The following is a 10,795-nucleotide window of genomic DNA, read 5'->3' as shown; positions in this document are numbered from 1 at the left end:
CATCTCGTCTTTCTTTTGAGACAAGAACCGGGTACTAAAGATATTTTGGAAAAAGTGATGAACTATTTTTATATTTTATATTGGGTGGGGGCCAATACCCCATCCTTATCTTTGAGCATCGGAACGACATCGTGAGCCTGTTTCTTCTTGATAGCACAATTAATTGCAGCTCTCGTCAAAGATCAGCCTAAAATATTTGGTTATTTCAACTTAATGGGTCCACACAACTTTTATATTCCTTTCTTTTGTTCGTTTATATCCTTTTATTTTCATTTCTTTTTGGTTTATTTAAGCTTGGGGGAGGGGTTATTATCAAGTGCATTGTTCAACAAGAACAGGGTCTATAACGTGCCAGCGCGATGATTGGGAACAAATGAAGGTTTTGTCCGATTGCATCTTTCATGCGGCTGCGGATATTTTCAAAATAGCCTATTGCTGCTAATGGGTTGGGCAGAATAATGTTAAACATTTGAGTTGCGTATCTGCAAATCTTTTAAAATAGGACGCAGCTATTGCACAGCCACTGGTAGTCTGGGTTGGGCATAATAATATTAGACATTTGAGTGGCATATCTGCAAATCTTTTACATTCAGTCTTTTAAGGAAACATGGAGGGTTGCGAGGAGGCTGCGAGTTGCGTAATTATCTTGCGGGGTGTTGGAGATATATGCGGATATAAGTACACATGTTATGGGATGGAAATTACGGCGATAGGATCAATATTGGATTTATTATAGCGTAGCTTATAGTGGCGGATCACGATTCACGATTGGAGCCATGACGCACCGTCGATGAAGCTGACGGTCTGGAAGGGGGCAGCCTGTGCGTCGGTGAGCTCGTGGGACCAGGCCACTCTGCCATTCTCATTAGCACCTGGCCCCGAGCACTTGTATTGCCCGTAGAACACAGTTCTGCACAAGAAATACACTAATCAGACGCCATCATAGCACCTAAGCTAATCATTTCTAACTGCAATTATTAGAAGCTCCTTTAGCGTCGTGAATTAAGCTAAATGGGCGCTGATGCTTTTCAAAAACTCACTGTTCTCTGCTGGGGACCCCAAAATTATTCCAGCCTTGCGGGATGATGATATCGGCAATATAGGTGTAGGAGAAGACGACCCGCGAGTAGGCCCCCCAAGCCCTACCCAGGTACACCATCCCAGAGCCTCCCACCGTGCACTGCACGAAAGAGAAGCCGGTGCTCTCCCCCGGACTCGACCGCCTCTGCGCCGTCAGCGAGCCTGGGTTCACAGACAACGCATGCAGCTGACAACTCTGCATCATCACAACCAAATCAACCAATACCTTTTTAAACCTGGGCACATGTAAACAAACGTTCCTCTTTGAGAAGAGAGTCGCTCACTACCAGGGGACGCCTCTACGGCTTTTCAAAAGTATAGGAGATGAAGCCCTCCATACTCGACTAGTTAAGTATGCACATGAATTTCGATTTTGCAGCGTTAGAAAAAAAAAAACCATCCTGATTCCTTTCGTGTGATTTTCACTACTCTACTCAATTATTTTTTTTTGGGGGTTTGGGGGGGGGGGGGCGCAACAGCGGAAACTTATTTAAGATTTTGATTTTGTTGGGCAAGTTTATACCTTTCCCATAGACACATGTGGAGCTAGACTGAACCGGAATACTCTTCTAAATATTACCCAATCAAGGAAACGAGTCACAAGATAGGACCCACGAGAGTGTCATTGGGTCACCCTAGATCTAGTAGCCTTGGGAGTTCAGTACTTAGCAACACCATATAGCATCTATGTTCAAGGAGTATTTTCAAAAACCTTGTTGTTCTCACTTAGTAAAACCCTAAATCTACATGAATTCAAGGGACTTTTAAAGATTCCCCTACCTACAGGTTTTAAGATTTGTAATACACTCCTTCCAAGTAAACTAGTGCTTCCAAGTAAACTAGTGACCAGTGACGTGTAGATTTTTCCACTTTCTAGAAATTTACTTCAAAACTTCAGAATTTTCTTGTATCTCCATAAGTAAACAAACCTCTTTTATTAAGGCTTGTCTTATATTATTTATATTTTTAGCACTTTCTCAATACAAATCTCCTCAGAATGGACTTTAAGTATATCTTTTAAAATGAAAATGCCCTTTTACACTATGTTATCTTTTAAAATGAAAATGCCCTTTTACACTATGTAATCTTTTAAAATGAAAATGCCCTTTTACACTATGTTATCTTTTAAAATGAAAATGCCCTTTTACACTATGTAATTTCATGGTAATGAAAAAACTCTTAAACTTTTTTGTTATTCATTATCATACTCCTTCCTCCCATCCCACCAAAGATAGCAATGCCTTGAAGCCTAGATTAGAGACTATAAAGGAGGGTGAGAGTTTTTATATACAAAAAACAACATAAGGGTGGAGTGTTAGGTGTACCATAAGCATTTGGTTGTCCCACCTCACTAATCAATAGAAGTGTGTAAAAGGCGCAATTAAGAGCCATAAAAGATATAATTCCAAGTGGAAAATAGCATTTTCTCACAAGTAAATTATATTCATAAGAAAATTTGAAAGAAGGTACTCTTTTGATATTTCAAAGGGAAGCTCCGTGTGATGTTTATATTAGCTTCAAGATGAAGGCTAAACTTCTTTTTCCACAAGGACAACTTTGATATGGTTTGTGGGATTTATTTGTGTCTCTAAATAATGTTCTAGGGTAAGTATGAAAAATTATACTATGTTGAATATGCATTTGGTTTTGGCTCTATTGTAGATGGTTCGATAGAGAATGTAGGTCATAGAATATTAAGTGTTGCATGATAGATTAGGAAGCCGTTCTGCTATTGGATAGTTAAGACCACTTAAGGTATGCTAGTCATTTCATTTTGGGTTATGTTGGGTAGACGAATCTCGACATGTTGGTAATTTGATGTAGCATGGGTTTGCCTTTTATGGGCATAGCCCTATTCTACACAACCAAAGACAACACCTAGTCTTTGGCAAGCATAAATTTTTTTCACCCTAATGGTAAAAACCTTTATCTTTCTAATTTAAAAGCATGTCTTACTAATTTTGAATAATAAAAACCTCCAAAAATCTAAGAATTTGGAACCTTCAACTCTAAAATTTGTAGGTTTTATTCAAACTTTAAAACTTAAAAGTACAAGATAGACTTTACCTTGTTTTTTTTTTGGGTGCACGCTACACCTCAGTCGTGTGAGAAACCAAGACAAACAAAAGCTAGGAAAATGGAGAGAAATAATGGTAATTGGTGTGGGTCTGAGAATATAACTTATAAAAACATATACTTAAAAATCTCTTAAATTAACAAAATATTTAGATGTTACCATTTCTTTTTGATATCAAATCTCCATGTGCACGATACCTATGGGCTCAAGTTACCTGACCATCCTAGACCCCAAATTACTCTCACCACTATACAACATTTGTTTTTCCAAAAAAGATGATTGCAATAATCTTAATTACAGAGATCTTGGAGTCTACAAAAAATCATCGACTGTTACAGTAATTATGAAAGCTCTTTTCTTTCATGCATGAAAAGGTTTTTTTCTTCTTTTTATCTCGAGATCCCACACCATGAATAGCATGCAACACTAACTTTAGATGAGAGCACCCATGATGGTACTCCAAGAATAGGCACATTAATCCAAATAAGCATGCTCCTTCAACATTAGGCCTTCTTTTTGGGTATTGGTCATGGAAAAACTAGTCAACACACACTTTAGGCAAAAAGCAAAAGGCATGAAGTCAAAGACACTATGATTATTTGGATAATGTCTGGACAGTCTTCGAGTTCTATCAAGGACACTATTGGCTAAAGTTAGTGCGACATGCTATTCAACGTGTGGAAACTCAAGAAGTAAAACGAATGAAAATGTTTCCATGCACTAAGAGAACAAGACTCATAACTCCAAAATTCTATGATTTCTTGAATACTCCAGGATCTCTACGATTAAGATTATTGCAATCAACTAACTTTTAGAAACTCCAAAATTTCCAATGTATAGCTATTGAGATTGAGAGTGAGCTTGACCTCTAGGGTGATTGGGTGGTTTGAGCTCACAGTTACAATACTTACATGAGTTGTACTTATGTGCATCAGAGCCTTAATGGTGGTGATACTAGAAATTGAAGATAGAAGGTTTGGATCTAGATCTAGTGTAGATATGCATTGTTTTGGCATATGATTGTATGCATTCTTTTGCAAGGACTTTCAAATTTGTTTTCGTCAAAAGGGGGGACATACTATGATGAAAATTAGTCAATAATGGGCTTGGGTGGGTTTAATCACGAGACAAACCCACTTAATGAGGCTTTATAACCACTATCACTTTCCAACATGCAAGGGTACTTTTCACTGCATAGAACAAGCCCTCAAAAAAATTTAAATTAATGGCAAACATTTTTGAGTCATCTGGAAATCACCAATGAGGGAATGATCTGGAAAAGAGTGAAAGGCACAATACATACACCACCGAGGAATCACAATTCATTAATAAAGGCCTATTAGCATAAGACTTTGACTTGATCATAATTACTATTAACACGTGCATCTTTACCTGATAATTATGATTAGTACGTGTATCTGTACCTGATAAAGAGATTGACCATCACCAAAGATGAAGTCAATACTTCCCTGAATGTAGCAATTCTGGAAGTAGTGTCGACCGTGGTCATCATACAGAGTGTCTTGAGCTCCGAGGAAGTTGCACTGATAGAAGGCGGCCTTGTCTCCTGAGATCCTAAAGGCCACGGCTTGCCTCCCCACAGCTCCAGGTGGTGGAGCAGGGGCCGAATTCTGCCATTCATTTGAACCGTTGATTAAGCTCCATATACTCTACGTAGGAATATTTCACTGGGGGTTTAAATGAGAGTTCAATAATGTTGAGCAAATATAACCTATGGTTTTAAAAAATATTATCATGGAAACCGTGTGTAAATATATATACTCATGGGATGGGACTATGAATTTGAGTTACAATAAGTAGCACCTGGAAGGTGATGCCTTTGGCAATGAAACCGTCTGAGTTCACCCCCACTGTAGCAGTGTCTTGCGTGCTACCCGCATTAGCTTGAGTATCGTCATGTGTTATCGTCGTCACACCGCTCCCAGCACCTTGGAATGTTATGTAAGGTTTGTTTTGGGGAACAAGAACCTTCTCCCTATCAAAAAGAAAGGAAGAATGAGAAAAATAAGTTAAACGAATCAATATTACATCAGCTCACGATCCTCAAAACAATCAAACAAATGCATCTTTTATTCCAATTACATAGTTAAAAACTCCACAGCTTGTTCCAATCAACCCTCTAGCTACAAATATCGATAGTTAAGATCCGTTATATTTCTTGCTCTAGTTACATAATCAAAAACTCAAGAGCATGTGCCAAATAAGCCTCTACATTACAACAATCAATAGATAACATCACAATGAATCCCAACAATCAATAGATAACATCACAATGAGTCCCAATTTACAGGTATAGAGGGTGGGGGGGGGATAGGCTAGAGTATGTGCGGGAGGGTGGGGGGGGGGGATAGGCTAGAGTATGTGCGAGTCAACTGGGAGCGTGAGTTCAAAGCTCAACCATCCAAATAAAGTGTGAGGTTTAATTTAAAATCTTCGCGATAAAAATCTTCTTTACATGTATTTTGCTTAACCATTTCAATAAGTCCTTCCTTCAAAATTATGATCTCATTTTCACCGAGCTTAAGTGATATAATGTTATTTGGATTAGACAACGAGCTCCTTAACGGTGGCATCATCCATCCACGCTTATCGTGGGATAAAGTTTGTATCCCTAGAATTATAAGCTATGTACTGCCCAATATACACATCAGCAAGTGCTACAACTGAAAACCCAGAAGTGTGTGAGCCTTACTGATAGACGCCGGCAGCAATCTGGATTACAACACGTTGAGAGTTCTGGGTAGGCACGGAATCTACCGCAGCCTGGATAGAGGTGAACTGTGCACCCCCACTCGTGCCAACGGTGATCACAGAGCCCCCTGATCCCAGCTCGCTAGCTTGGAACCAACTACTCGGGGACGCGCCGCCTGCAGTACTAGTAGCAGCTGCGGCATGAGTAGCTGACCTCTCACCCACCCTTTTTAACCCACTCTAGAAAATCCTTCTCTTTTTCTTTCATCAATGTAGAAGGCCCTTCATTAATAGTACTGTTGCCGGAAGACGTACCGGCCAGTGCTCTGCTTCTATATGCCTCTCCTAAATGCAGCAAGCATACGACTAGAATCAGGAATGTTGGCAGAAGCATAGACACTCTAGTACTGCTGCCGCACTGCAAGCCCATTGCTCTAAAGAGAACCCGGCTACTACTACTACTGCACAAAGTACAACACTAGTGCACACTCTCTGCAAACTCGTGCAAGCATGCCAAGGTTTTAAAGGCCCAGCGCCCATGTCCATGACGTACATTTTCCCCTCCCTTTTGTTTGGAAAGAAATTTAAAATTCATGAACAGCTAGATAGAATTTACTGGCTTGAGCCTTGTAGGTCAATTTTACTAAAAAAAAATTTTGGTTTTTGAATGGCGCATACCTGAAACCTTTCCTTTAAAATCTTTACGTGTGTGTGTCTCTCTGTCTCTCGGCGGTCATCATCGATTACCTGTCGGTGAAGGTCGACGCTGTCGCTTGCAGGGTTGGCAAAATGTTACCGTCACCCGTGTTAGCGCGGGTTGATAACCCTCACACCCCCAAAAAAACCAAATCATGCTAGCTGTCTTTTGGCGGACCAAGTCACCTTCCTAGACCATTTTCTGTATAATAGCATCATAGAAGAGGTTTTTTTTTAGAAAATAAAATTTGAAGAGATTTTAAGAATCATAGAAAATAATAGCCAACTCCAACACCATTTAATTAGAGTAAACTTTTGAATTAAAAGCCTTTAAATATAACACTAAAATAAGCAGCTCCATAGCAGGTATTTTTTATCATAGAAAAGTGAATAAAAACCAGCACCATTGGATCATTCAAGATGTTGACTAAACCATGATGAGTGACTGTTAGAAACACCTAACCCTTCACAATGTGCAAAAAGGCAAGACCTCATATCTTGACATCCCAAGCATGAGAACAATTACACGGCTTGACTTGACCATGTCACATATGGATTTTTTTTTTGGGAACATAAAATATTTATATTAAAAAATTTAAAGCAGTCAACAAGCTGCATAGTTGATACAGTATAACAATGAGTGAGTTTGGACCTTTTGAAATTGGCAAAAGATGTGGCTCTTTTTGGGTCGGTCACATGAGATGCATTTAGTCAAACGTAGGAGATTGGCAAAAGATGAGCAGGTCGGTGACTCGTGTTATGAACAGCAAACTGCTCCTGATGTAGACAAATTGTAAAGTGAGTAGCAGCCTCCTCAATCATTCCTCAAATCCAACTTGCGCTACATCCAGATTATGCATTGCCACATCATCGTAGGGCTACACACACTGTCGCCATTAGCCTTCGTCTGGCTCTCTTTTCGTTCGGGGCATCTTAACTAACTTGCGTCCCATTTGAGGAGCCTTCTTTCTCATAAGCAAAAGCAGCAGCAGCAGCATCAGAACATGACAGGAAATCCCTCTCGTGCGGACGGAACTATTGGCACGAAATCCCTGTCGTGAACCAAATTAATCCGTCCACGCCATCAAATTTCAAGACGAGTACTCTTCTTCGGGTCCCAAGGCTTGCAAATCAGAAAGATACATGAGCACCAATTATATTATTTCTTTGTTTTTCCGCTAATGAGCACGGAGTCTGCTGTCTCAAGAAGTGCATGGGAATGCTCCAACTAAATGCTACATCTTCTCGGTAAGTCAAGGTAACACTAAACTTATGATGCAACACATAAACACGAAAAAGACACCCCCTCCACCCGCCCCATAAGTCAACAATACCCCCCCCCCCCCCCCCCCCTCCCCAAAAAAAATAAAAATAAAAAAACTCTCTCTTAGACCTCAACAATTTAAGATTTTTTGTGTATAACTATTTCACATCCTTCTAGTGAGATTGTAAAAGAGATTCAACCAGAATTGCCTTTTAGGTTGCAAACACTTCAAACTCTCTAAAGTTGTCTATTAAAACATATTTTGACTAGATAAGTCTATCTAGGTAGGTCACCCTTTTATTGGTAACAAATTGACGTGACCTGATTTGGAGGACCACCCGTGCGCACCTATGTCGACATAAGGACATTGGTTGTACTAGTCAGCTTACAAGGATTTGAGTTGTTTTCTCCTACAAAAGCATTTCAAACCAATCTAACTAAGGTGGAGCCTTTATAGCGTGGGGGTTTCAAAAGCTAGTGTATGCCTAGATAAAGTCTATCTAGGTAGGTCAACCTTTCACTGGTTGCAAATTGACATGACTTGATTTGGAGAACCACCCATGCGTGCCTCTGTGTCAACATAAGGACATTGGTTGTATTAGTCAGCTTACAAGGCTTTGAGTTGTTTTCTCCTACAAAAGCATTTCAAGCCAATCTAACTAAGGTGGAGCCTTTATGGCATGGGGGTTTCAAAAGCTAATGCATGCCTTTGGTAAATTTATGTGGTCATTTTTCTAAAAGTAAGTGTTTACGTTTCTCCTTCTTAAATAAAGGATTCGATGCGCATGATGTAATGAATCATTTACTCTATCATAAGAGATCCTATCAGCCATCTAAGTATAATCGGCCATCTTTTTGTTTTTTAGTATAATCTGCAAGTCTCTAACACACCAAACCTTAACCACCTGCCCACCATATTAACATCTAAGTGTATACCTCAATTACACTGCATCATTGTCATCACTAAAGGTAATGGAGCCAAGAAATAATTGACCTCTCAACCAAAACCTCAATGCAACTCACTATTTTTTTTTAAAAGATGAGATGATGCTAAAAGAAACGTATGTGGGTGAGGCCTAAAAAGCAACTTCAATCATGATGTCGTCTTTGATCATTTCCTAATGTGCCAAATATCCAATGCTATGATGGAGAGAACCTATGTATGGAAAAGTGCTTAATGATGTGCATAGAATCATATACAAAAATTGTATCAAAGCTCAACAGCACCACTTTTTAAATCCTATTATATGTAAGAAAATAATGTAAGGCTAAATGATATCAAAATAGCCCAATGATACCTAATTCGTGTGTTAAGGGCATGAAATAATTAATGTGAAATTTTAGATGTATATTCATGAGTTGAGAAAACTATTTAGATTCGTGCATGTACTAAAACAAATCATTCTTCATATATGGCTTAGACAATAAATTTGAAGTATCACTTTTGTAAAATATATCCAAATATAATGTGAAACCCTTTCTCCTCTTACATATATTTTAACATTTATAAAATAGTTAAAATATAACCTTTCTAATTGATTTTTATTGTTTAAATGCAAATATCAATTTGGTACACTTGTATTGTTTGTGGGGGACAACCCCAAGGTTGTATAGCAAGCTCTTTGCCAAATAGGGTGTATTTATTGGAAAGATAGTGAGTGCTCACTATTAAGCAAGGTTTAGCAAGCAAGCATAATACTTGCATTTTCATCATCAAAAGGCTTTTTTTTAATGCACAAACTTGGAGGCACAAAATCTTAACGAAGAAGAACAAGTGACACAATAAGAGGATAGTTGTTTGTAGAATCTTACATGACTTGTTAATGCATGGGTATAGCATAAAAAATACTATCATTAACAATAAAGCTAATATTCTTGCTTATATGAATGCTAGCATTGTTGCTATTGTGCTTCATCTTTACACTTAACTTCTCTCTTGCTTATATGAATGCTAGCATTGTTGTTATTGTGGTTCATCTTTACACTTAACTTCTCTCTCTCTCTCTCTCTCTCTCTCTCTCTCTCTCTCTCTCTCTCATGTTATAAGCATCATTATTAGATATCAATGCTTCACACTCATAATAAATGTGATGCCAAACCAAGTCACTAGTTAGATCACGTTATGAGAAATAGCCATGGTTTAGTAGAGTGGATACCCATCACACAAGTATGTAGATAGGATAGTGGCATAGAGAGGCTAGACAATTTGCACGAGGCTTAGAGAGGTTTGGCACACTATCAAAAAATATATATTCATTTCAATAGGAAAGAAATGAACTACGAAAGAGCCTCATAAGAAATGGGTTACTGAGCTAAAGCCTAAAAAAGGGGAGGTGGTCCCTTACAAATTGGCATATGTCACATATTATTTAGGTGATCTTATCCTCCTACTTTTCCCCCTAGTTTCCCTCTACTCTACCCACCTTTAGCCCCACCACCTAGACACCCTCCCCCCTCTTTTTTTTATAAAAAAAATCTAACTACCCTAAAAAATCACTCACATGCCTACCTATACCTAAAAGAAGTTTTTTAATATCTAAATTCATATTTAAAGCTTCATACTCACTCACTTATTTGCTTTTAAATACTTGGACCACAAAAAATCATCATCATGTCCATTAAACAATAAAATTGGCTTTTTTGTTTCTCTAAAACCTTGTATATAACAACCCTTCTAAAATATCTCCCATATCGACCTATGATTAAAAAAATATTTCTTTTATCTCTAAAATAATCAAACTAGATTATATAAATCACTATTTCCTTTATTTTCAATAGAAATGGACCAGCATATTACCATAGTGTATAGAAAGTGATGGAAAAAAATTGGGTTAGTGCAGATCTATACCTAGTTGGGAGCTCATTGTGGAAGTGGTTTTTCCAATTCCCCTTGTAGGTGACCTTGCTTGACTCTAGCAAGGAGGGAGTGGTTGCATCAATTATATATGTATGTCCACATCTTGTGT

The 10,795-nt window shown here is 38.4% G+C and overlaps 2 protein-coding genes across 2 annotated transcripts; both read right to left on the bottom strand.

The window, feature by feature from the left end:
* Window positions 1–581: 581 nt before the first annotated feature.
* On the bottom strand, window positions 582–6,365 carry LOC147639459 (putative pectinesterase 53). The gene is made up of 5 exons (XM_086783446.1): window positions 5,871–6,365; window positions 4,982–5,153; window positions 4,582–4,788; window positions 1,041–1,276; window positions 582–910 (listed from the first exon to the last, which is right to left on the bottom strand). The coding sequence occupies exons 4-5, from the start codon at window positions 1,157–1,159 to the stop codon at window positions 763–765; spliced, it is 267 nt and encodes an 88-aa protein (XP_086639572.1). The 5' UTR covers window positions 1,160–1,276; window positions 4,582–4,788; window positions 4,982–5,153; window positions 5,871–6,365; the 3' UTR covers window positions 582–762.
* On the bottom strand, window positions 4,278–6,299 carry LOC147639460 (putative pectinesterase 68). Its single transcript, XM_086794241.1, has 5 exons — window positions 6,185–6,299; window positions 5,871–6,078; window positions 4,982–5,153; window positions 4,550–4,788; window positions 4,278–4,347 (listed from the first exon to the last, which is right to left on the bottom strand). Exons 1-5 carry the CDS (start codon window positions 6,297–6,299, stop codon window positions 4,278–4,280), a joined length of 804 nt encoding a protein of 267 aa, XP_086650367.1.
* Window positions 6,366–10,795: the final 4,430 nt, after the last annotated feature.

This window comes from Cibotium barometz, chromosome 4, assembly GCF_041138505.1.
Source record: "Cibotium barometz isolate CiBa-2024 chromosome 4, ASM4113850v1, whole genome shotgun sequence".
NCBI lineage: Eukaryota > Viridiplantae > Streptophyta > Polypodiopsida > Cyatheales > Cibotiaceae > Cibotium > Cibotium barometz.
Note: the sequence above shows the minus strand (reverse complement) of the source record. Positions and strands in the feature narration are given on the sequence as shown.

Bases quoted from the DNA above. Each gene is read 5' to 3' on its own strand.
- LOC147639460 (XM_086794241.1), bottom strand. From the start codon at position 6,299: ATGGGCTTGCAGTGCGGCAGCAGTACTAGAGTGTCTATGCTTCTGCCA. The intron at 5,154-5,870 runs GTAAGGCTCACA...TCTTTTTGATAG, and splicing joins ATTGCTGCCGGCGTCTATCA to GGAGAAGGTTCTTGTTCCCC. The intron at 4,348-4,549 runs GTAAAGATGCAC...TGTTCTATGCAG, and splicing joins GTACTAATCATAATTATCAG to TGAAAAGTACCCTTGCATGT.
- LOC147639459 (XM_086783446.1), bottom strand. From the start codon at position 1,159: ATGGTGTACCTGGGTAGGGCTTGGGGGGCCTACTCGCGGGTCGTCTTC. The intron at 911-1,040 runs GTGAGTTTTTGA...TTTCTTGTGCAG, and splicing joins GGGGTCCCCAGCAGAGAACA to AACTGTGTTCTACGGGCAAT.